The 27,684-nt window shown below is 35.6% G+C and overlaps 1 protein-coding gene across 2 annotated transcripts; it reads right to left on the bottom strand.

The window, feature by feature from the left end:
- Positions 1 to 880: 880 nt before the first annotated feature.
- On the bottom strand, positions 881 to 26,537 carry LOC140164348 (uncharacterized). 2 transcript variants are annotated; one of them, XM_072187620.1, is made up of 7 exons: positions 26,182 to 26,537; positions 11,243 to 11,476; positions 10,804 to 11,055; positions 7,729 to 8,304; positions 6,591 to 6,716; positions 5,463 to 5,613; positions 881 to 4,182 (listed from the first exon to the last, which is right to left on the bottom strand). In XM_072187620.1, exons 1-7 carry the CDS (start codon positions 26,357 to 26,359, stop codon positions 3,630 to 3,632), a joined length of 2,070 nt encoding a protein of 689 aa, XP_072043721.1. In that variant the 5' UTR covers positions 26,360 to 26,537; the 3' UTR covers positions 881 to 3,629. The 2 variants fall into 2 exon arrangements, with proteins under 2 accessions (XP_072043721.1, XP_072043722.1); XM_072187621.1 differs by lacking the exon at positions 26,182 to 26,537 and adding an exon at positions 16,301 to 16,501.
- Between the last annotated feature and the right edge of the window lie 1,147 nt (positions 26,538 to 27,684).

Genomic DNA, 27,684 nt, shown 5'->3' on the forward strand with positions numbered 1-27,684 from the left:
ATGAATCTTTTAGGTTTTAAAACATTATATAAATAACATATCCATTAGTGATCTTGTGTGAGAATATTAAGGAATTAGCATTTACCGTTTTGTATTTATGACACATTTTATAGTGATACCCAATTTTTATGTTTGTCCAAGAGACATCTAAAAATTGAATGTCAGACCACTCTGTGTAAGGTAGATTTGGAACAACTGCCGGGTTCTTAACCTCATTGGCATTGAAATAAAATGGAGCACCCAAAGTGTTATTGCCATTGGTCTTGTTTAAGGAGAAGAAACATTATTTGTTGTTATTTTCATTTTCCCTTTATTTTAAAGATGTTTATTCTGTATCAAAACCATATAAATTTGCAGGCGGGTTTTTCAAATGTCGAAATGAACGCGCACAAATTGGAGTGGAGTGAATTACAAAACATCCAGTGAGTTGGGCATATTGGGATTTAAAAAAACTGGAGTTGGAGTCGAGTGAGGTATGAAGGACATAAAGTAATGTTAGAAAGTTTGTTTGAACAGGAAAAAAGAAAGAAATATCAACTATATTTAAGTTAAAGTCAGTTTCAGAGCTGGTGCATTTATCGTGCATTGTGAACTCCTATTCAAAATACACAGTACCTCGTGGACAACTAATGAAATTGGGTATCGCAGCAAAAGGACTCATAAAAATTAAACGGTAGAAGAGAGTCACTTCATTTTTTCACAGAAGGCGACTATTGAGTGTGGTATTTATAGAAATTTTCATTAATGGGAAAGTTCAATTTGGTTCTTATATAAATATCAATCCGTTGCTCTATTGCACTTTTTTTGACTCACCCTGTAGTTGACAGGTATGTACGGGATTCACACATTAATAAGAATCGAAGTACAAACAAACAGTACATATAATCAAGATGCATTTATTAATTTCTATTCTTTTTAAATTTCAATATTACTTCTTTGTAATATTCTTAGCTTGCCAAGTCCAGCTTAAGGCTACAAAATTTGCTTCATTTAATATAAAAACAGATCAATTTAACAAAGCTGCTTAATTAGGCCTATGCGTAACTACATTTATGTTCTGTATTTTTGTTACTTATTGAAAACAGCAATTGGTTACTTCAAATCTCACCTTACTTGTGGACCCAAGGTATTTTTATTTTACCGTGTTAAATACAACATTTTGTCTTTATTAATTTGCTATCAGTCTCAGATATAACATTTTACAAAAATGCTTGTTCCGTGGTCAAATCTTATGTGTTAAAAGTTATTGTGGTTGTCAGCAAAATTAATGACTGATTTATTCTTTTAAGGGCTCGGATAGCGACGTTTTCACGTATTTTTTGTGGGACATGAAAGCACATCAGACTGATATCGAATGTAGGTCTTTGGGGATGTATATCTTTTATACGAAAGGTCAAAATTGATGGTCGACGGCTTTGCATCCCAGCTACATACACTTTAAGTACATATCATTAGATTAGAAGTTTACTTCGAGGACTGTTAAATATAAAAATATTACATTTTAATAATTTCAAAAAATCAAAATTATTTGACATTCTCGTATTCAGATTTCAATATGATGTCTGATGTGCTCTCACGTCCCACAAAAAATACTGTCCAAACGTTGCTATCCGATTCCTTGACATAACAACTACTAGTACATTAAAAAAGCGAGTATCGGCCAATTTTTGAAGTAGCAAGTATTACGCTACACAATTTTTGTAACATTTTAATGTTAAAACATTTAAGATTTAAATTTTTCTTATTATGGTATATACGGTAACAATACATTAAGCCATATAGTACCAAACGATTGAGACAACAAAAATTATAGACGGATAAATTTCATTTGAAATCATGCTCTTTTTTTCTCTTATTTCTTATTGAAATTAAATTAAGTTTTATCTCTCTCCCTTGCTCTCTACTCCTATATTTCTTTGAATAAATAAACATATTTAAGTTATTATTAATGTCATGTACCCATCCATACATTTTTAAGTATTATGGTACATTTTTATAACAATTATACCAATACCAATACATTCTATGCCGTCATCGAAAGTTTCCTGCGATTCTTTATAGCTTGAAAGAGAAATTCCATGTGAAAGACAATAAGTGTGTATTAACAAGCATGCTCCCAAATTATCGCAAATAAATATATAAAATATAATCTTGTGAGCATACTTGCAAATAACTTTTTTAACTTGTAAACATTTCTCTTTCAAGCGATAGAAAAGCAGGAAACGCTACATGTTGTCATTTGATGTCATTGCCATTTGGTATAATTGGTGTAAGCAGTTTTATATATTGACATATCGTTATAATTGAATACATTAATACAAGTTCAAGTAAAATGGCAAACACAAAAAATAGTCATGAATTTTGTGCTTAGATTTTTAAGTAAAAGTCAATTCAACAGTTCCCTTGAACATTTTCTTTTCCAAATGAAACAATCGTATAAATATATCTACACCAGCTTAACACTTCTACGCAGAAGATTTTTGGCTGTTGACCATTATGTTTAGAGTCACTGTCGCAGCGTTCACCTGGATCGGCACTTCTTTGCAGTAGCGTAGCCAGCGGGGGGAGGGGGAGGGAGGCAGACTGGCCCGGACACCTAAAAATGGAGACGGAGAAGCAAAAAAAATTGGGAAGAGAAGAAGGGAGAAAGGAGAGAAAGAAGGGGAAGGAGAGGGAGAAAGAGAAGATAACGGGGGGAGGAGAGTGAAAAAGGGAAGGGAAGGGGGAGGGAGATGGAAAGGGCGTACAAATAGGGACGATACTGACGTTTGCCACGCCCCGCTCCCCCGACAGACAATGCTAGCTACGCGCCTGCTTTTTTGTCCAGCAAGGACAAACTAAATGAACAAACAATCAAAACTCACAAACCACATAGACGAGTGTTCAGTCCACATGATCCATAATAGGGCTATATCTAAACAATAAATTTGATAGCTTTTTCTGTTTTTGCAATAAATTAAAAACATAGAAAAGTATGAAAATATCTACAAAATGGCGACATTATTGCTTGTCCAAATTAAATTCAAGCTGAAATCACTGTATCAGCTTGGAAAATGATGATTCAATTTAAGCCGCTCACTACGCTGGCAGCTTTCAAGTCAAAAGCCTTTTGTCCCTGTCAATAAATTCCAACATTGCAAATGATGTTAATTAATGCAACGATGTGACGAGTTTAATAATAAATAGTTTTCTACTCCATAAACGTCGAATTTATAAGGGACCAGATCAAAAGTTATATAACGCCCTGCAAACGAAAAATGCTTCCATTACGAGGCTGACCGATTCCTCCTACATAATAAGTGTGAAATGTTGAAAATCCCAACCCGAAAGGCCCTTTTGGCCCCCCCCCCCCCATCAATTCAACTTTCGCTTATAGGACATCATCGAACTTTTGTTTGTTTCCTAAAAGCGACTGTTTATCGATCTATCGGCTTCTACCAAATGGCAGCAAGTAGCGCATGCATGAAAAATCATTTGGCATATTTTGATTGAAAGAAGGACCTAAAAGCTAGCGTCAATCCTCATGCATTTTATTGCCTTTTTAAAACTTTCCACCGCATATAAAATTTAACCAATACAAAAACTGCATTAAACTGTCAAATAGCTCATATGTTTTGCTCAGTCCGGTGTTATTTCTTTTTGATATACCTACTGTTTAACCTACTGTCCCTCAATTTGACCGACATTGTTGAATAGTTCGTACTTGTGGTGGAAGGTATTCGAACAAGACCTTCCCTATTGAGAATATCTTCTAGCATAGCCGCTTCTTTACTGGCTTCCTCCCTATCTGCTTCTGGTAGATGGTTATCCACTTCCACTATAATTTTATTCCTAGTTTCAATATCTATTGATTGATATGAATGGTCACTATTGGAGGAGGCAACATCGTCATAATCTGGCTCATCCGGAGGAGCATCAACAAGAGGCTGGTCTTCTGCAAATGTTACAGTATTAGCCTTTGGTTTGATTTCACCATTGCGGTTAGTTTCGTCAGGAGTTCGAAACCCTTCTGTCCTTAAAGTTTTATTTCCTACATAATCGTTGTCAACGTGCACAAGTTCGTGGCTTGCAATGCTACGTTTTTCTTCTTCTTCAACATCCAATGCGTCGAGAATAAAAACAGGGTTAGCGTTTCCTTCAGGCTTTTCTTTTAAAACTACACCAGTGGGCCTTTCTGAATCCCTGCAAAGATAAATATAACAATAATCTATTATTTTTATTTTTTATTTTTTATTTTTTGCTCTAGATGATCTTCTACAATCCTGGAAAAAAAATTGACACACTTGTACTAAACAATTGAAATCCTATCAAAATTGGATGGGCGAGTGAAACATTCATCCAATGTATGTGAAGCACAGGACTCCCCTGTATATCTCGGACCTGCCCACAACATGGCTTTGTCCAACATTGAAATCTTGGAGCGGGGCAGAGATACACCAAAAGACAGCCAAAGTGCGCCAACCCTTTTTTCCAGGATTGCAGAGACAAAATGATCTCATCATCTCACACATCATTACGCACAGTGGGGTGCACCACCTGGCGAGTACAGCCGAATGTTTCTTTCTTCTTTTTTTAGAAAATAGTCTTACCACTACAGAGTGTGAATTATGGGGCAAGGATTTCCAATTTTTTCTTTGTTAAGAAAGATAAAAATATATTACAGATAAAGGGCAAGGATGAGATAGACTCTCGTGTTGTATAAATGTGGCTACGTAATTCTATCGGCTTACTGTTGGAAAAACTTGACGTTCCGGAATTTGTATTGAAATTGTCTGTGTGGCTAATTCACTTTGATCCATGCATTTAGAAATAGTTTTTCCGTTTTTCCCAGGAGGTTTCCATTGTGGTCACATAAAAAGTACCAACATGACTATTCTCATTACGTTTCACAACCTGAAGAGAATTGATCAAAAATTGAATTCCCTCCTGAGGTAAGTATCGGTCAATGAGTTGACCAGATCACCATGTTGACATTATATGTAGAGGCAGTATATGACACACATGGGTCAATGAGTTACATAAAAATGACCTTGTGTGGTATTTAGTTCCCAAGGAGTGAGCTTTGCCTGAGGTAATTTGTGGTTAAATGTTGATCCCTCACTATAAGAGTTATTACCGTCGATTTGGTTGAAAAAGAAGGCGAGACTTGATCAATTCTCTTCAGGCAGTGAAACTTATCTTCACATGCATCGCTATATTGCTTAGAAAAGACTTGTGGATTAACTTGGGTGAAAGTACAATATCAGTGTTATTCAGGTGGGCAAATATGTTCTGCGCAAGATTATTTTATAGCCAGGGAAAAATGTTTTTACTTCCATATTTACAACCATAACCACCAAAATACACCCATGTTAAAATTACAAAATTCCACAATATGTTTAATATTTCTGCATACAGTGGTCTGCACATTGGCCAAATAAGTGAGGAGTTTAGTCGTTAATAAAAGATGAAACATTACGTACCTATTATAACAGCATATGATGGCAGTCAGTATGATGAAGATCATGAGAATAAATGCCAAAGCAGCAATAATGACAGCAATGATTGCAGACATTGGTGGACCTCCACTCGCCAGGGGTGTTTCTGTTGTATTTCTATTAAACATGGCAGTGGCTGAAAAGACAAAATATTAATTTATTAATTTTAGCAATTAGGCGGCTATTTAAAATTGAATATGCAATTATGCAGAGAAAAAAAGTTTTTGTTTGTGTGTTAGACTTGCTCAAGTTCTTTTCAACTAAACACCATCCAAATAATTTTAATAATTAACAACCAAAAGTGTCGTGTGTTGTCTAATCTCATGAGCTACTTAAAATTCCCTGTAGTGTCTCTGTCCCCACCTGGCTGTTTTATATCAAATGACACCCTCAGTCCATCACCTGTTGTCGTCAGGTCATCACGTTATAATCGAATGTGATGACCTGTTGTCGTCAGGTCATCACGTTATAATCGAATCTTTCAAATATGTTATTATGACCAGTAACGCACGTATGTCAATAGAGGTGGTGGTCAGCCTTACTATATACTTTGCTACGATAACGATAATTGTGTGTAATTTTGAGAACAAAGTGCCAAATATGGTTCAAGCATGCATTTTAAGGTTAGCAACTATTTTAAACTGTGGTAGTTCGCAGCAACTTGCGAATGGTAGTGAGCTTTGGCAAAAATTGCACATTTCATAGCGAGTGTGTAGAAGATTTCATTTATCACAGATATACTTTTGTAGGTCCTGTGGTCTTGAGTTATGTTGTAAAGAGGTGGAAACAACAATACTTTTGTAAAACGTATACATAACTCATTAACAACAATAAATCAAGTTTTCAAAGTATATGATTTATAGAATGAACTTTTACAAAGTATCAAAGTGTTATTTTTCAATAATATATTGATTGAGATAATGAAAATCGATATTTTGGCTGCTTCGACCAACATTTCCGCGTCTGCCCTAAAACATTATTCACCAATCACCATTCACCAAAAACAAATAATAAGGAGACAAATTAAAGGGAATAGTCATAGAGTGATTACGTAACTGATACATTATAACAACACTGGACAATTCACAACATTTTAGACAAGCATCTACTTACACATACTCAGTTCACATCGGTTTCCCATGTAGCCATGGAAACAGACACAACTAATGATACTATTGGTTGCATCTTTTAAACAGAGACCATTGTTGCATGGGTTAGGATTACAGATGTCCATTATATCTGCGAAAAATAAATGTATACATTTATAAACTACATTCATTAACATGGTCGGAGTAACTGGATGAATTGCTACATAATATTTTTTTTTGAATTTGTGACAGTATTTAATCATGCAATTTTGAATAAAGGTGGTACTACACCCCTGATAAATTTTGCATTTTTCTCAAAAAATAACTACACACTGGTAACAAAAGTTATGTATATTATAGGGCAAGAAATCCAATTATTTAAATGAAATGTCAGTGATTCAAGACAAGTGATTAATTATATGTGTTAAGAAATGAGGTACATTCTAGCGGTACCTCTTTTCTTATCATAAATAACGTACCGCTTGTCTTGAGTCACTGAAATGCCAGTGTAGTAACTGGATTCCTTGCCCCTATATTATACATAACTTTTGTTACCAGTGTGTTATTATTTATTGATTCAATTACAAATTTATCAAGGGGTGTAGTACCACCTTAAACATGTTAAATAAAACAAAGGGAGGTAGTCAGTTAGATCACTGAATAGTCTTTTTCAGGGACAAAAAATACTATATATATATTATTAAAAAGAAATCTCATCCCAAATTATTGTCAGATAATGACCAACTCGCACCAGTTTGTTATCTACAGTAAGTTATTATTATTAGATATGCCTGAGTAATATGTATTTTCTTTAAAACATGCATGTGTAGACATCAAGAAACCATTTGTCCCGTATGCATTCACCACTTAGAAGTCACATAATTCACTCATACTGAGATGTTGATGCATCTAATGCACGAGCAACAAGTAATACACCGTTTTTAACCGCATTTATTACACGAGGGAAAAAGCCCAATTTTGTCCTAACCGCTTTTCTGATTGGCTGCTATATCATACCAGTGTATGAATTACTGGACTCGACGCTTCAAGCTGGAGGTAAACGCTTTATTATAATGTGTATCTAAGGTTGCATTCGTCAGTAAATAGAGTAGAATTTAGATCAACTCTAACTTCCCTAAGTAACTGTGGCAAACCTGTATTACCTGTGGCAAATGGTCTTCCTTTAGTCGTCATCCTTTTAGTTGTCTTAACGGGTGCGGTTGTCATCGGCTTTGTGGTTGGTCGTGTTGTAGAAGGTTTTCTTGTTGTGGTTGGTGGTCTAGTGGTTGCAGGTGGCTTGGTTGTTGTTGAAGGCCTTGTTGTAGTTGGAGACTTTGTCGTTGGTGGTGGTTTTGTAGTTGTTGGAGGTCTAGTCGTAGTTGTAGGTTTTGTAGTTGTTGGTGATTTTGTTGTCTTGGCCGGTCTTGTCGTCGGTGGAAGAGTTGTAGTCATAGGTCTGGTGGTGGTGGGTGGTTTTGTTGTCGTTGGTGGTCGTGTTGTTGTAGGCTGCTTTGTTGTAGTTGGCGGTCTTGTTGTAGTAGGTGCTTTTGTTGTGGTCGGTGGCCTGGTAGTCGCCGGTTGCCTGGTTGTAGTTGGCGGCCTGGTTGTGGTTGGTTGTTTGTTTGTGGTTGTTGGCCTGGTGGTTGTTGGTTGTTTGGTTGTGGTTGGTGGTCTGGTTGTTGTTGCTTTTGTAGTAGTTGGTCTTCCTGTTGTAGGCGCAGCTAGGGTTGTCATTCCTTCTGTTTGAAAGGAAATGCAAAATACAGAACAATAATTATGATATCAGAACGTAAAACAAAGAAATATAGTTTTAACTTTATGTGCTTATATTTTGTTCGCTCAAGACATATGAGTACACTTTTTTTAATTATTGTATATAATGTACGTCATTTGATTTGATTTTGCATATTCTTTGTAATAAAACCTTTGGTCAAATGGCCAAAAGGTAAAACAAACACAAAAACCTCATAACTCAAACAATAATCATGTTTTGTTGCAAAGAATAAACACGTTAATATTTTGTTGCAAAGAACTTGCAACTAGTGAGTATGTTTATCTCTCCGTTTGTGCACATCAGTGAGAATCATCTATGACCAAAATTACATGTTAATCATTTCGGCAACAAATGGACGGTTAATTCTACCTTCCGCAATAGATGCAAGTGACTTTGGGGTATATGCCGGGGGTTATGCTTGGTCACTTAAAGTAACAGTTGGACGCAGGTGACCAAGCATATACTCCAAAGTCACTTATATTTATTATGGAGGGCAGAATTAACCATCCATTTGTTGCCGAAATGAGTAACATGTAATGGTGAACATAAATGATTCTGGTTTAAAGCCGTAAAAACACATACCGTAAAAACTTGATAGTTAGAAAACATGCAAAATGAAAGAGGCCCATCCACAAAAGTGTAAAGGGTTTTGAGCAAATCATCGATACACATATATATGAACAAGTAAACCTGCAAATGTGTGTCGCAACCCTATTAGCTCAGTTGGTAAAGCGCCGGACTTTGGTACAATTTCATGTTTTCAAAAGCGCTCGATAGTAAACACATATGCTAACTATCGATTTTTACGGTATGTATGTTTTGTTACAAATACCTTGCAAGAGCTGTCCTAAGACCTACATTGACAGGCCGTCTATTCAAAACTAGACTATCTGAACACAAAACTGAAGCCGAAAAAATAAGTTCCAAAAATTTTACCAGATCACAAAGAAAGTCATCCACATCCCAAATTCATAAATCAGCAATAACTGAGCACGTCGCAGCCAGCAACCATGTTATCAACTGGGACGAGGCAGCAATCATAGATCAAGAGGCAGACAAAACCACGCGTTGGCTAAAAGAAGCCATATGGATCAGGAGCAGGGGCAAAAACACTATGAACAAGGACGAGGGGGCATACAAATTGGACAGAATCTATGACCAGATCATCTCAAAACGGCAACCTACAAATGTGGCAACACCATCACAGCCACCAAGGACTGCCGACATCTAGAAACACTACAGTCATTGCAGAGTGAAGGTTCCTGATAGGAACTGAAATATATCTAGTGAGTACTTTCATTTTTATTGGATCTGTACCAGAACTCATTTATTTAATTTGACTTTGAACTTTGATGAATCTCATCAATAATGTTTTGTTAATACATTTACTAGCAGAGGCAGCATTTCTAATCTTGGAGCAGAGTAAATGCAGGGATGTGCTTACCTGTCTCAGTGATCCAAAATTTGCAAATGGCTACATTGCCACTTGAATCTCTTGCTGTTACTGTAACCTCCTGTCCTAAAGGATATGTACACGTATCGAATATACTACCCGATCCTGGGTACCCCTGAACATCTACAGCACCCTCACTGTCATCAGTCGCTACTGCTTGGGGATATGTTACTTCTAGGTAGCAATCGAACCCTGTCCGACCTGGCACGACGTCTCTTATTTGGTCATCCGGACATGTTACCATTGGTGGTGTTGTGTCTTGCGGAGCTGTTTGAAATAATATTGAAAGTAAAATTATTGTCTTTTCTACACAGTGACGAATGTATTATACCAGACGATGAGGGCGATTTTTTTCTCTTTTTGTCTGGAAGTCGTTTTATACATTAATGTCGCTTTTGTTTCTGTGATGTATACACCAGAAGCGACATTAAACGTTTAGGTAATTTGGGTTATGACGCGATGTGAAAAATAAGGACAAAATGATCGTCTGTATGTGGAACATTTAAATATTATGTTTTTTTTTTTGTGTGTGTGTTTTTTTCGTTTTGTTTCGAAAGTTTTGTTTTATTAACATAAGGAAAGATACATTCCAGCAAACACAAAACGTTTTAAAAACGTTTTAAACAGGTTATATTTTGGGGGGTTTGGTTATGGTAAAATAATTTAACATTGATTGCAGGGTTATATAATTATAAAGGTCAGGAAAACGTTTTGTATGAAAGCACACTACAAAAATACTTTAATAGATATTCAAAATGTTATTGTAAAATATCGTTGGCAAACATTTTTTGCCAAATATTTTGTCAACACTTAAGTAACATTATGATAGAATATTTGCAATAAGTTATCAAAAAATGTTTTTGAATGTTATGAAAATGTTTTATACCCTTTATATACCCTTTAAATAACCCGACATTAAAATGTTTTCTGACAACCTTTTCTACCCTTTTGCGAATGGTGTCCAAAACGTTTTGTGTTTGCTGGGATATAACCTGCAACAGGCATACTCACGTTCAATGATGACATAGAAGACGCACGTCTCTGAGTTGTCACTCTCATCAGTCGCAGTAATCGTCACCTGTGTCACTCCAAGAGAAAAGGCCTGTCCTGATGGAGGATTGTAAGAAATGGCCACCATTCCGCCACTATTATCAACTGCATGGGCTGGTGGTGGCAATGTGATACTAACAGATGTCTGACCAGCAGAGAGGTATTCTGTTTCATTTGCGGGGCATATTAATGATGGCGGGGTATCATCAGGCACTGAAAAAAGAAAGAAAAAAGAATTGAAAGAAAGAAAGAATTGAAAGAAAGACAGAAAGACAGACAGAAAGAAAGACATATTACACTTCAAAAAGTGTCACATGTTTTGCTGTCAACGTGATGACCCTGTGTTTCAGTTGGTATATTTTAACACGTATTTTTAAGAGTGTGTAAGATACCCTCTTACCTCTAAGGTTTACATAAAAACTGCACATCTCCGTATTACCACTGGAATCTCTTGCAGTAAAGGTCACTTTGCGAAGACCAATTTCGAAAAATGTAGGTGATTGAGTAAAGGTTACATCAGATCCTGAAAGTACTACCGGGTCAGGAAAGGTCAACTGATGAAAGGTGAGTCCCGGTGTTGCATCTTGCGTCTGATTGGACGGACATCTGATTGAAAGAGGTTGACCAAAGCCATCTGATATCAAAGAAAGCAAAACACAATTATTGTTTTTTTTTCGATTGGATGTTAATTGTTTATAGTTGTGATTTTCTTTTAAACCATTACCGTAGTTGTTAATAATTAAACAGTCGCTTAACTTTATTTTCAGGTGGTGGTTTTTGGGTACAGGATATAATACCGTTGTGCGTGTGGTATATCCTAGTGTTGATTCATCAAATACGTCAGTAGAATTAGTAAATCAGGTTGTTTTATAATTTGTTTCCCAAATCACGTTCATGGAAGAATTGCCCCATGAGAAGACACAATACGTCAATAATAATAACTGTACATGCACACTCTTAATTTTGCAACGGTTCATGTAGCTGTGAACAAATGGTTGAACCGTTTGATGCACTCTCTCAATTGATGCTACGTACTTTGAATAACCTGTGTACATGCAGTGCTTATAAACATCTCAAAAAGTAATATACCCCCCCCCCCTTAAATAATGGCCATTATTCAAAAACGGGCTATTGTATTACAGATCTGTAAAATGCGTTGGCAGCAGAATTTATTTCTGCACATTTTGACACCTCATTTGATACGATAAAACAATAAAACACCGGTCAATTTAATGTAGCGAGGTCCAGATTTGAAGTTGCATGCACTTAATTATACAACAATACAAAAACACTCAGATATCATTACACAGATTTCCTAACATACTGAATACAAATCAATAGAATTTACTGCAACTTTCAAATCTTGGGTTACATTGATTTAAATGTACGCTGTGACGTCAAAAGTTAGACAATTGCTACAAATAAGGTGTCAAAATGCGCAGAAATAAATTCTGCTTCCAACGCATTTTACAGATTTGTAATACAATCGCCCGTTTTTGAATAATGGCCATTATCTAAGGGGGGTAATTACTTTTTTGAGATGTTTATGATATAATTACCAATTACCATTAAATGGCCCTATGTGTCAAAATTATTCGTTTGGTAAAGGGCTCGTAATTGTAAGAAGACAATTTCTTTGCTCTTTATAAATTACACCATGCATTTTCGCGACAACTATGTGTTAGAGCACTTACACATTATAGTTGTCCCAAAAGTGTTATTTAAGGTTATTAATTATTTTAAACTGTTGTGATTTGGTAGTTCACAGCACCTTACGAATGGCTATGAGCTTTGGCAAAAACTGCATTGCTCAATTCATAGCAAGCGTGTAGAAGAATTAAAATATCACAGATATACTTTTATAGGTGCTGCAGTTCTTGAGTTACGTTGTAAAGAGGGCTGAAACAACAACACTTTTTTAAAACTCATTAACAACAATAAATTAAGCAAGTTTGCAAAGTATACAATTTGTAGAATGAACTTTTGCAAAACATCAAGGTGTTAATTTTCAATAATATATTGATCTAGATAATGCCAATCGATTTGTAGATTGCTTCGACCAACAATACCTCGTCTATCCTTAATGTATGATGCAATCATTTCACCATATCCCATTGAAAATCTCGTAGCATTTGATTCGAACGATATGGACTTTCTGTCCCGATATCTCCGTCGTATTTTGTTCAATTTATATAAAAAAAGACCTATTCCGTAACAACATGTATATCAGAATTACGTTTTAATTGAACGACTTACGAGCAATGGGATGTTCCAGCTGAAATCCACACTACCCCTGTGGAAGATTTTGAAAAATATCTTCCATAGAGGGAGTATGTATATCAAATGTATTATTGGTCATGGTCAACATTTTGAAACCCGCACTCCACATGTGTGATGGCTTTACCTATATCTTACCATAAGATTCTTACGCAACTGGACTAAGTTACCCAAATGTCTATTGGCTTCAAAACTCATACTCCCTCTGTGGAAGACTATAGCTAAATCTTCCACAGGGGTAGTGTGGCTTTTAAATGGAATAGCCCAATGGCGACTTATAAAACTGAGTAGGGCCTAGCTGTACCATGGACACATCATGAATTAGTTCGCAAAATTCAGTCCTTATGCATTTTAGATATACATGATGTATCTCAACTGTACAATTTTCGTCAATGATTCACATTATAGTTTTGTTTATATAAAGCACCTTTCCACCTTTTTGGTTGATATGTTAAATGAACCTTTTGCATGTGGTATTGACTCTACACTGTGAAATGACTACGTGTGCACAAGGGCAATTCGTGTAAAATCAGTCACTGTATTTCATATTTTCTTCAACAAAAGTTACTTTACATTGTGACTAAGCTGTACTATGCTGACTGCTTTAATGGGTACCATCAGTTATGGCAAATATGAACATGTAATTTTATTTTACCCTGTTTATCAGTTTTTATCATTATTGATGTTAGCTTTGATTAATAAAAATATTTTTGAGTGATCTAAAAAAATGAGAATATTGGTATTGTTTTAACCTCTATCGCTCATTGATACCATTAGTTTAGGAGTAAAACATGCGATGAATTTTAAAATATTTCGTTACTTCACATTACATTACACTATACACTACACAACTTGCTTAAGATGAGTGCTGTCCTCGAACTACAACAGCACGCCAAACCCTTCTGTCCTGCATGGCCGTTCCCAAATCCATAACATCCAGTCAAGTGTCCTGTTTCAATACATCCACGTATGTTAGCGGGTGTCTACCAGGTTTTCTGCTTCCATGTGTTGGTGTCCAATGGATCAGTTTAGCTACAGGTTCATTTTTGCTTCTGTACGCGTGCCCAGCGAGACGTGTCCTTCTCTCTCTGATCTTCTGTGAAAGTTTCGGTAGGTCACCATACAGTTCATTGTTCGTGATGTGCTGTTTCCAATTGATGTTGTATACTGTTCTAAGCATTCTTGTGTACCAACCATCAAGTTCTTTACATAGTCTGGGAGACATAGTCCATGCTTCACATCCATAGGTTAGAACGGATTCGACGGTAGCAGCAAACAAACGGATCTTGAATTTCTTTGGGAGAGTTGACCTCCAGATTTGTTCAGGCTGTTACATGCTCTCCATGCAGCTGCTTTGCGTGTTTTTACATCTTTTAACGTGCTAGCCATCCATGCACCCAGATACTTGAAGTCGCTCACCTCTTCTAGGTTGGTGCCATTGTTTGTCTGGATAGATATCTGTTGATTGTGGTTGAAAGACATGAATGAAATCTGTTAGCACTTCAGGTCCGATCCGTCTGCTTCTTCTCTTCTCCAGCCGGAATCCAAGCTGCTCTTCTTTGCCTTCAACTGCCTCTCTCAATGCATAGTCCAATACAACCACAAAGAGGTATGGGGCAAGGGTGTCTCCTTGCAGTACACCAGCATATATCAAACGGTTCAGTTTTTCCATCTGGTGAAACTACTTTTGCCTTGGTGTTTTCATACATTCTTGCTATGACTTCCACAAGTTGATTAGGGATTCCATAGGCCTTGAGAATTTGCAGCATCTTTCCTCTATGAATGGTATCAAAGGCTTTCCTGAAGTCTACACAACACATTACGTTAAATTACAATGCATACATTATAAAATAAATACATTACATTATATTGCATAATACATCACATATACATTACATTACATTACACATTACATCATATTATACAATACATTATGTACATTTAATACATCACATTAATTCACATTACATTACATTACATACATTACATTATAATACATAAATATATTACATCACATTACATTACAAAATACACACATTACATTACATTACATTACATTACATACATTACATTACGTACATTACATTACACATTACATACATTACATTACATTACATTACCTACATTACATTACATTACATTACGTTACATTATATTCCATTACCTACATTATATTCCATTACCTACATTATATTCCATTACCTACATTACATTACATTACATTACATTACATTACATTACATTGCATAAATTATATTACATACATAAATATTAAATATATTACATCACATTACATTGCAAAAATACATACATACATTACATTACATTACATTACATTACATTACATTACATTACATTACATTACATTACATTACATTACATTACATTACATTACATTACATTACATTACATTACATTACATTACATTACATTACATTACATTACATTACATTACATTACATTACATTGCATTGCATTGCATTGCATTGCATTGCATTGCATTGCATTGCATTGCATTGCATTGCATTGCATTGCATTGCATTGCATTGCATTGCATTGTATTACATTCTAATGTATTCTATATCATGCGCCTTCAATTCTGGTATACCAGAACGTAATTCATGGAGCAATGTAAACACATAGGCCCTACCCTAATCGTGATAACTTGCAAACGCAAAATCGGAATCAAATGAAAATTTGGGAATAGGCTTTTTGTGTGTGTGTGTGTGTGGATTTCTACTGACAAACTGCTGGAAAAGATAATGATAGGATCACGAAATACTCATTTGATACACATAGCTAAGTACCATTCAAAACTGCTTATTAAATCATGATAATGTAAGCTAATGCATAGGCTATACATTTATAGCTTTATTGAAGAGACCTACCTATTCGGTTTCTTATTCGTTAATAATAATTCACGATTGACATACGAGCCAAAACGAAACTAAACTAAACAATATAGGCCTATAGCTGAAGAAATTACGGAAAACAGACGATTTATAGTTTTACTTTACTGTTAAGTTAATATACCGTAACCGGGACCATAACATGGTGTTACTGTACTTCGCAACAATGGACAATTGTCAATTCATTAGCAGACATACAATAATTATGCACGTACCCTAAATATGGTAAAACAATACATATTATACCAGTTTTAACCCGAGTTTTAACTCACCTTGCGCAGACAAGATGACACAAAATATAATTAATCCACAGTACACAATATCCATGATTGGCTCAAAAAATCCAAGACAAAATTTTATCTCATAGCCATTTTCACGCGTAAGTAAAGGTATATATAGGCTATCTCAATTACTCAATATTATTCCCACCACAACTTGTGTTCCCAAAACTACTGACACTAGAGTGTGATCAACTTTTTTCAACGGCTGACTAGCTTGGGATAATACACATTTTGGGAGAGAAAGCACGCCTTAACCATGACGCATGCTTTGTTGTCAGTATAAAAATATATAATTAAATGGCAATTATTTCTTGCTTTGGTGGAACTCGATTCAATATTTCTATTGAACCAGGAAAAATACAGGGTGGCTTAAAAAGTTATTCAGAAAAAGATTACGATTTGCTTTGGTGGATATAATTATCTCTCTCTCTCTCTCTCTCTCTCTCTCTGACATTGAACTTGAAGTAACAGGATAATTTAAAAGAGCCGTAGAACATCGGGTACCATAATCTTTTTTGAATCAATCATATTTAGTGCAATGGGATGAATGTCATTAAAATTAGATGCGCTGATAGAATATATTCGACCATCCGCATCATTGTCCAGCAAAATAGCTATATTCAGGCATGAGACTGCACTTTCCTAAAAAACTGAAAATGCGCGTGAAATTGGGCAAAAAGTACCAAAACAGGCTGAAATTAAATAAAGTTGCGGAAATTGTATTTATTTCTTTATTTTGTGGATGGGTCTGAGAAGGTGTGCGGCCTAGGCCTATTATAAAACTACACATTTATTTTCAATTTGTATTTCGTTTTGTTTGTTGAATACACACTATGAGAAGAACATTTGGAAAGAAAAGAACTTTTGTGCAAGAAAACATTATTTAAAAGAATGACTTAGGTTACGGAAAACAATTCTTGTACATGTAACTGAAAATGTCAAGCGAATGCTGATATTCTTGAGAAGGAAAGATGATATTAAACAAAACTCAATATACATTGTATCGATGAGAAACTAGTTGAAATAAGAACGAAATCCATAATTTTAATGTTATTGTAATGCTCGGATCACCTAATTTCGTGCAACAAAAACCAGTGGACTGGACCATCATCACCTTATAGACCTGAGACGAAAATACCAACATGTATTTTCGTCTCAGTTAAATAGACACTATCAAATAACCGGAACGGTATATAACAATTGAAATGGCAGAACAGATTGGTGGACAGATTCGATATAAATTTAGGTATATGCCCTAAATTGAGAATGGACCCTCCCACTTGATTTGTGAAAAGGTCGCAAACCCTTTGGGTGACCCAAGTAATACTGCCTAAATTGAGGCAAAATTGAAAAGAAATGGGGTTTTAAAATGAACTAGTGGTAGTGGTGGTAGTGGTAGTGGTGGTGGTGGTGGTGGTGGTGGTGGTGGTGGTGGTGGTGGTGGTGGTGGTGGTGGTGGTGGTGGTGGTGGTGGTGGTGGTGGTGGTGGTGGTGGTGGTGGTGGTGGTGGTGGTGGTGGTGGTGGTGGTGGTGGTGGTGGTGGTGGTGGTGGTGGTGGTGGTGGTGGTGGTGGTGGTGGTGGTAGTGGTAGTGGTGGTGGTGGTGGTGGTGGTAGTGGTGGTGGTAGTGGTGGTGGTAGTAGTAGTAGTAGTAGTAGTAGTAGTAGTAGTAGTAGTAGTAGTAGTAGTAGTAGTATAGTAGTGGGATAGTAGCAGTAGCAGTAGCAGCAGCAGTAGCAGTAGTAGTAGTATTTCTCTAAAATCCACTATAGGGGGAAAATCGGGGTTATAAACAGGGTTAGGGAGAAAAAGGTGATGAGGGAAATTTGCGTGTCCCTCTATGGTTTCCGAGATTCACTTTGACGACATGGCGCCATCTATATCTTCAGATTTAATTTTAATTTGAATATAGAGGGGGTATACACCCTGTGGCAGTCATAAAGTGGTTAAAATGTGGACCTTGTCGGGAAAACGTTTTTGGGCGAAAAATGCGAAGCATTTTTCGTCCTTATTGCGATGGGTTTTGGCTTACTTATTTCCTCACAGCGTTGCAGAATAAAAATAAAATAATCGTGCTGTCTATGTAATCAGGAAACTACAGAGGCGATAGTGTAGCCTACATTTAAATTTGTCATTACTACTTCATGTTGATATTCAAACAGCGCTATAAAGTTGTTTTACCATGGAATGTGTTTGTATTTAAAGAAATAATTGTTTTACAACTTAGATGAACTAGAATTACTTTTATGCAAATCCGAAAATTGCAACAGATATTTTTCATTTCTTTAAGATTTAGCGGTATTGCCAGATTGGCTACATTAATAGCCTCATTATAGTTTTATTGATACTGGTAAAATGGTTGCCTGTATGTGCTTGTTGTTCTGCTATAGCGTATAGAATCTGTTAATGATACTACAGTCAATTAATTTATGTCAACATGAGGCTGTCGGATTGCTCAGACCGAGAATGTTTGCTTATTGACCAATTTACCAGGAGAAAAGTCAATAACTGGTTGCCCTTTATCTGCTAACTTGGTTGAACATGGTGTGGTGGTATACAGCTGTAGGCCTACACGTTGAAGTCAATCATACTGCAGTTACTGTCCGTTTCCTATACACAATACACAGTGCTCTCACCATTGACGCGCGACCTTTACAAATAGTGTATGTTAGAAGTATATTGCATTTGCCTATATAGTTAACATCACTGTGTGAAAAATAACCGGCCAATATTTAAACTATTCTCCAAACTTCTAGCAAATATATTTCTCTAACATGACCTAAAATTACAGCTAGGTTAGATGTTCAGAAATAGTCGCACTTTCGTAGAATATGAGTGAGAGCAAAGCATAGCTAGCTCATAGCTAGCCAACTCCCCGTGTTAATTGAATAGAGATTTGACCGAAAATATTGAGCTATATTGGTAACGGACCGCTCCGTTCTGAAGGATGCCACAAAAAAACGGTACAAGCTACATTTAAACTATTCTCTGAAATTCTAGAAAATATAGTTTTGTAACATGTCCTAAATTTTTAGCTAATTTAGGTGTTTGGAGACTGGAGAGGGTCGCACTTTTGTGTTTTAGGAAGGATATGTAAACGACAGATAACACCAAAAATATGAAGAAATTATTTCCAAACCGTGTTAAGTCAACAATCATTATGTTGCTCTTTTTCAAGAATGCTGGTTAACAAAAAGCAGGCCATTGTCTCATTTCGTGAACAAAGGTCCACATACCATTGTTTCTTTGCGTTTCCTTTATAATCGGTTACCCAACTGAAGCTATAATACCAGCTTTATTGCGATATCGCACATGTAAAACAGACACATGTGCACAACCAGAGAAGATCCGATTTAATCAGTTGAGCTGTTTCAATGAGTGTTATCTTGGTTTAATAGCTTTTAATGGGGTTTAAGTCCTGCAAAGGTCGAGATGAATTCTACTGTAGACATGACTGCATCATGTGTTCAATAAATGCCAAATGTTGCTAGCAGTAGAATAGTTAAATAGGCCTACAGCATGCAATGACAATAAAAAAAAAGTTTATGATGTCGTCATGCGTAGATCTTAAGGTGGTTCTGGGCCATTATTGGCATAACCACAACCGTATTAATCAACCTTCTTTTGATATTCTTCAGTTATGACTTTCGGAACATCATGTAATGTTTTGAACTTTTGAATTCATAGTAAGCCCGTCACATGTCTAATAAGATTGTTTGTTTTGGTGGGTTTTTTTTTCATTTCTTCGATAATTTTTTTCATTTCTTCATTCATCGATAAAGAAGAAATGTTTTTATCTAGGCCTAGGTGCAATTATTTTCGTTTTAACGAATAACCGCGGAACGACATTGACATGTAAAACAGACGTAGGCCTATCATGTAAACATTAATCATGATGATGGGGGCATAATTATGCGCATTATTATAGCATATAACATTCAGCGGAAACTAATGAAATGTTCTCAATAAGTGCAAATACTACCCTGTCAGCTTTTAAATAGAATAATTAATTATGCAAAGTAGAGCAGCTACCTAATTAATTATCTGGAAGTCATTAGGAACACTTTGACCAAGTTTGAAACCAGTATTCTATTTAAATAAAAATGTTATTGAATATTAATGAGCACTTTCGAGTCAGTCATATTGGTTCATTGATTATTGATAAAAATAATACAATGCAAAGAAATAATTGTGTGTATTATAAAAACCGTCCATACACTGTACAGTCTCATTGCAAGATCATTATGATCGATGCGAATTATAGAAACAGTTCAAACAATAAAATTACTACACCTTTATCTTGACACTTCCTCATTTGCTCGCCCTGTTCCTTTTTAAAGGAATTTTTATTTTATCATTTTGTGGGGGCCTTTATTATTCCAAAATGGCGGAAGTGTTACAAATTAGGCTATAAAGGCCCATTTTTAATAAATTTGATACGGGGAAATATTTATTATACACTTTTAAGAGTTCTAAAAGATCATTTTTAAATCAAAATGCTATCAAACATTGTAAAAAGTCTTTTAAATTAAATTAAATTAAATTAAATTAAATTGATATAAGGTTGGTTTTTTTAATTCATGATATAGGCTAATACCGATTTTATGACAAATGATTAAAAATTGATATTTTTGATATTTTTGATATTTAACAGTCATCGAAGTAAATATGAGCAAGCGAACATTGCATTATATTATTTCCGTACACATGGTAGGGGCCTGCATGTACTGTTTTCCTAAGCGTTTAAGAGCGTTAAACATGTTAAAGCTGGGAGGAAAAGCCATTCATCATAATGTGTGTGATGTGCTCTCATGTCCCACAAAAAATGCTGTGCAAACGTGCGCGTTGCTATTCGACATTTTTCGTGGATATCAGTAAATACCCACGAAATTGATTCCGATTTTGCGTTTGCGAATTATGCATGATTATGTGTATTACACAGCACTGGTCCAACTGTGTTGAATACAAAGTGCACCAGAACGTAATTCAAATTTGACGATATCTTTGCTAAAATTAATCTGCAAGAAATTTTTGGGCCTCGTAACTGCTACAATTTAGGGTTAGTCTTGGTCTAAGTATATAAAAGTATACATATTTGAAATGGCAAAGACTTGAATTTCTCAAACTTGAAGTTGGTCAAAATAAAAAAATAATAAAAAAACGGGTTCTAGATATTATTATCTAATTTTTAAAAATTACCGGTATTAAATTAAAAAAACATTTTTAATCAAGAATTTTTTTTGCCCAAATTTGACCTCAGAGATGAATCCATCAAGTCTGCCCCATTCTAAAAATGTATACTTCTATATATAAAAATTCAAAGAACAGACCTTCCAGAATATTGTTGATACGTTAATACGCTCCTGTTTTGCAGTTGAGCACTTTCTGACTATCTCCGATAGACAGACTGGCTGTGAATAGACTTTGGCTGTGTTGACACCGTGGAATGTATAATTCTTTCACATTCCCAAGTCATGGTAGTCCACCCGAAGCATTTCATGGTGTCGTCTGACGACTCAGAGTAACGACTACCTATTCTGGAAGGTCTGTTCTTTGAATTTTTATACGCTCTCCCTTTTGGGATTGAGCACTTTATTCAAAAGATAGTCTAACTTGAGTAAAATGTTGTACTTTGGACCAACAATTTAGCATTTATGATGCCCAAAAGTTTCCATAATCAGGGCCGGTGCAACCTATGCAACAGGTCAGGCGATTGCCGCACCAGTTTTGAGAAACGCCAATAAAAAAAAAAAAAAAAAAGAATATTTCTCCTATTTAGAAACAATTTAAAAAAAAAATTAACACTAATACTTAAAAAGTTGTAGTGTTTTTTGCAGATACAGGGTGTCCCAAAAAAAGAGGCCCCTCATTGCGACCTCTTTTTTTCCTATTTCTGAAAGGTTGATTAAAAATATTTTGGTATGTAAAGAAACCTTTAATCGTTAGCTTTAATAAACCAACACAATTATTTCAATCGGCAACCAACTTTTGAAGATATGCCCTTTTGAATAAAAGTACCCGTTTTTCACTCTGTCCACGGATAGCAAACAGAGTGGTTGGGATGGCTCATGCTGTGGAGTGGCCTGCACGATCACCAGACCTCACACCACTTGATTTTTTCCTTTATGGCAATATCCAAGTTCTTCGCAAACGTATTACTGAATGCATTCGCAAGTATCTGGCGCACAAGGATGGTACGCAACGCAATTGATGCAATGAGGACCAGGGCTGAAACCTGTATTCGCCAAGGAGGCAACCAGGTAGAGGGCAGAGCAGCACAGTGAACTCATTTCAGAAGAACCAAAGACAAACCAAACAGACTTTTAGGGCTACCTTTTATCCTAAAAAGAGAAATGACTTATGTTGTAAATTAAAAAAAGAAAGCAAAAAACAACAAAGTAAGAAAGTAAGAAAAAAAAAAAAAAAAAGGCATAAATAACCAAGAAAAAATAAGTAATTGCAAGTAAAGCAACAAAAAAAAGACCCATTCGGCATCCATTTTACCCACAAATTAATGACACTATTAACAAAATCCATTGCCCATAAACCCACCGGTAAAGGCCATTCCATAAATAAAGTTATTTTATAAATTTATCATTGACGAATGTTTGATATTCATGCATGGTATGTGTACTCCTTTTCAACCTTTGAAGTAGCCAAACCTTCTCCGTGGACAGAGTGAAAAACGGGTACATTTCTTCAAAAGAGCATATCTTCAAAAGTTGTGAGCCGATTGATATAATTGTTTTGGTTTATAAAAGCTAACGACTCAAGGTTTCTTTACCTACCAAAAAATATTTCATGAACTCTTCAGAAATAGGAGAAAAAGAGGGCGCAATGAGGGGCCTCTTTTTTTTGGGACACCCTGTACAACGTTTCAAAAATGTGACCTATAATACCAGATGAACAGGCACTCGAGCAAGATTTTCAATTAGCGAATAGATGCAACTTTTAAGTATGCATCTTGTTCATTCAAAGGGTCACCGTGGCAACAAATCCGGACAATTATCAACATTTGCAAAACAAAATTGGGCTTCATTTTGCTATTTCAGCTTTAAAATTTGATGGACAGCTTTATTACGGGTAGGCCTTTATAGTTACGTTTAGATGTGTTAACAAATTTGACGATATTTTTGCTAAGCGGCTGAATGCTTGATTAACCGCAACTCGAAGAGAAGAGCTTTACGAAGCCCCACTTGGCCAGTTTCCACAGAAGAACTGACTTACATCTGTTATTTTGATGACAAACAGAACGTAATTTACATGGAAACATTTTAACCTTTACCAATTCCCTAAGGAACTTCTAAGACAAAAAGTGGGGCTTCATCTTTAATGATGATTCCAGGGTTACCACTTAAGGGTTCCCCCCGACTAGTCCGACCAGCAGGACCTTTTGTTTCTTAGTTACCATTACCAGACTATTATACTCAGACTCTGATCGCTCAACAAAGATAAACCGTGAAAGTCCACTAATACCGCCACGCCGATTCGGGCGCGAATCGGAACTTTCGCGATTCGTCGTTCTTGCGCCATTTAGATTACTGATCAGAATCCAAAGATCTATTAGAATTCTGTGTCAGAATCTGAGTAGATAATCTGATAAATATACGTAATAAAAATTCCTTTAAAATGGAAATGGGCGTACCAAAAAAAAGTGCCCATGATGTGGTTCAGCGTCCCCTCCAAAGGACAGAATACTCAGAATTTTGCGCAACACATTTTACAGTACCATATGAAAACATATATCATGAAAGCATGTTGGTTATACATGGTTTGACAGGATTTAAAGTCAAAATTAAAGTTTGCTATGATTACGATCACAAACACGAAAATATTTTTGCATTCAAAAATGTGACCAAAAATGTTTTCATGTTTGTAATATTTTACTGTAAAATATATTTGGGAAAAAGGTTTTGTAAAAATTTTAATAACAAATGTAGCTAATGGTTTTGGTAACATTTTCGAATGGTTATTAAATGTTATTGAAATTTAAAAAAATTATACTGTGCATTATTTAAACCCTCCATTGACAGGTTTTTTTGGCAAGGTTTTGTTGACAACTTTTGTTGACTAACGTTTTGGATTTTCTCTAACAACTTATTGGTCAAATTTTAACATTACACCCCCCCTTTCAGACCTCAAAAATTTCAGCCCCATTTTTTGACATTAAAATTATGGGTCAATCCATGCATAGAAAAGCATATAAACTCAATTTTCCCAGGAATTTTTTTTCTGAGCCCCCCTATAGGAGGGTCAAAACTTTTGAGGGTCCCTTTTTGCATCAGGCCCCCTAACAAGTGTTTGTGAACGGTCCCTTAGGGCTTGTAACATTCGAATTAGAACTCGTTGAGCAGCGTTTGATACTTATTAGCCACTAAGCGGAATATAATACTATAAAGATATAGTTATGAATGCAATATAAATACTTATGTTTGGTTTGTAAACTAAAACTGACCTATGCTTTCTTTATCTCACTCAGTGTTCGTTTGTTTAATGCAGGTAATAATTTAAGTACTACAGCCGATTAGTGTATTGCGTACGGTATTATACTAAAGCATAGTACTAATATTAATATTGTTTAATTTACCATGGTAGGCCTAAGCTTAGACGGTAAGCTTGGGTGCCTGTTGAATCAAAAAGGATATTCCCATAAATTCACAAACCGGGCAGCTTGCAACTATTATACTGTGTAAAATAATACTATCATTATTTATTATATATGATTAATCATCAACTCGTACAAGGAAGAAGTAAAATGTTCCGGGTTGATTTTACAGAAGACATGTAATTACCAATATGTGCTACAAATGCTTCGTGCTCTAATGAAAGATTATTATAGCTTGCCGTGGAAAGTGACACACATTTATAATTTGTAGTTTGTTTCATTCGCGGACGCGGCATCAATATCAAAACCCCGCGGTGATTTTACCATTCAATACATTAAAAATTGCACTTTAACAGCTTAAGGTTGGTCTGAACCCTGGAATTATTTCGGGCCTCATAACTGCTAAATTGTTGGTCTAAAGTAGGTATATAATTATATAAAGGTATACATATTTAGAATGGCAAAGACTTGATAAGTTCATCTGTGAGGTCAAATTTGGGCCAAAATGCTCATTTCTGGCCCAAAATCCTCGGAGCCTTTATTGTTACATTCCATAATGCAGTCCGTACATGTGAAATTCATTTGAGGCAGTAATTTAGATATTGTATAGGCCTAATATAAACGTAATGATGATACGTTTATATGAAAGTTTCCATTTTCAGAAAGGAAATTACGCGAGGAATTAGCACTTTATATTTACAGATTCCTGCAAAAATGAGCTGTTCAATTAAGGAAATCACAAAATGTAATTTTACTTCTTTTTTTTTAAATTACTGCCTCGAAGAAGCCCTAAATGGATTAAAGCATGTTAAAGTGGATGTTTAAGTGCAAAATGGAATAATTTTTGGACCGATCGTTTATAATATTATGGAAGTAATAAGGGGGCGTGGCACCAGCGCTCTCTTGTAGGTACTTAAATGTGAGACAATTTTAGAACGCACTTTATACTAGTAATAGTGCAATATAGGCCTACAGCAATTATATAGGTCATATGAAAAATGTATTGAAATTGCATCTTCCCTGGTTTTAATGCATGCAGATCGTGGTAGCCTATATGAACAGTATAATGCATTGCTAGTGTTTGTAAAAGCTTACAATTACAATAATTATACTACTAGTTCTGCATATCGACAGCTGCATGATATCCCGGCATGATATATTCGATTGTCTGTTTTATATCCATGCGTCAATGCACATTAAGAAAAGATGCACAATTTCCAAACATCAATTTATATCATTTTTACCAATATAATATAAAACCAGCCTACCTTTGATCAAAGCCCAATGCAAAGGCTTTGGTAATCGATTACTAGTATCACCACCACCAGTCCAATACCAGAACTCAACGTAGAGAAGATGGCGACAAAATGCTATTGCAAATGTTCCAAGCAAACATACGTATAATTTATAAAAATCAAAATCTTTTGATATCGTTGTTGCAGCCATTACTGCAATATGGACGGTATTATAGCACACATAAATGAGTAGGCAGGTGCACTGCCGGTTTCCTGATATGATTTGACATAATTTGCTTTTCCCATTCGCGTTAGCATTTGGCTAAGCTTCACTACCCACATGCAATATAAACGCTTAATTCCCCCTAGGCTTCGTGCATTAAAATTCTCGACCTTTCACAATTTCATGAGACGAAGTTCATGTATGAGCAACGTAATTGTATGAGTAAGCAGACACTGTCTGTGCGTGAGGCGATAGGAGCAAGGCATGCTGTTGATGATATCATTCATTGATCGTGGTTTGGCATACTCAACGTCAGAAATAAATGACCCAACTCGTATATCAACACTGAGCTAATTGGGTTGTGAAAAAAATGAATAAATGATCGTCGTCGCTGTAGTATTACCAAGCAAAGTTTGTAAAAAAGAGGGGTTGGTCTCTCAAACATTTTTCAAAAATTCTTTTTTATTATAATATTGTTATGTTATTGGCCATCATGTTGGCAAGGTGTACCAATATAGCCTGCTGTGCAATATTATGAACCTGTGGGGATTTCCAATCCAAAAAAATGCGTCCCGCCCCTCTTGGCCTGCTAAAAATGCCTCCCCTCAGCCTGTCACCCCCCCCCTTTGCGCATTTGGATTTTTTGGATCCCAATTGGCAAACCTTATTTATATGGTCTTGACTCTTAATTTCAAGGATTTAAAATAAATCCTAAGGGATTGTGATTAGGGACCAATCCAGTATCAGATTTAAAAGTAAACTTCTTTAAGATTAAAATCTGTAAGTTTGATTTTAATGGTCCCTAATTACAATCCATAAGGATTTATTTTCAAATCCTTGTAATTTAGAGTGATAGGTTCAGGAGCTTTTAAGTAAGGCCAAGTAAAATAAAAAACATGTTTCATGTCCGGGTTTTTGAAAAAAGGGAGGAAGAGGGGCCTTTTTATTTTTTATTTTTTATCGCAAAATCTGTGTAGGCCTAAATACCCATAATTAGAGCTGTTTTAGCGTATACAATAATGCCTGAAAAAAGGAGGAGGCCTCTTTTTATTTGTTGTTCTGAGAGATGCCCCTCACAAAACCTTATAAAAGTGTTTCTTGTATTATTAGCAAGGCTATAGAAAGCATCTCATAGAAAGCATCATATTTTTTTGAAAAGTTATAACTGAATTTCAAAAAATAAAAATAAAATTGAAGAAACCTCCAAAAAGGAAGCGGGAGGGGACGTGAAACATGTTTATTTTTTTATTTGGCCTAATTACTGGCAAAGTAAAATTTTTCAATATAGCCTAGCTCTCCCTGGTATTTTGTTT

Source organism: Amphiura filiformis, chromosome 11, assembly GCF_039555335.1.
Source record: "Amphiura filiformis chromosome 11, Afil_fr2py, whole genome shotgun sequence".
In the NCBI taxonomy this organism is placed as follows: Eukaryota; Metazoa; Echinodermata; class Ophiuroidea; order Amphilepidida; family Amphiuridae; genus Amphiura; species Amphiura filiformis.

Bases quoted from the DNA above. Each gene is read 5' to 3' on its own strand.
- LOC140164348 (XM_072187620.1), bottom strand. From the start codon at position 26,359: ATGGCTGCAACAACGATATCAAAAGATTTTGATTTTTATAAATTATAC. The intron at 11,477-26,181 runs GTAGGCTGGTTT...CTTTGATATCAG, and splicing joins GCATTGGGCTTTGATCAAAG to ATGGCTTTGGTCAACCTCTT. The intron at 8,305-10,803 runs GTGAGTATGCCT...CCTTTCAAACAG, and splicing joins CTTCTATGTCATCATTGAAC to AAGGAATGACAACCCTAGCT.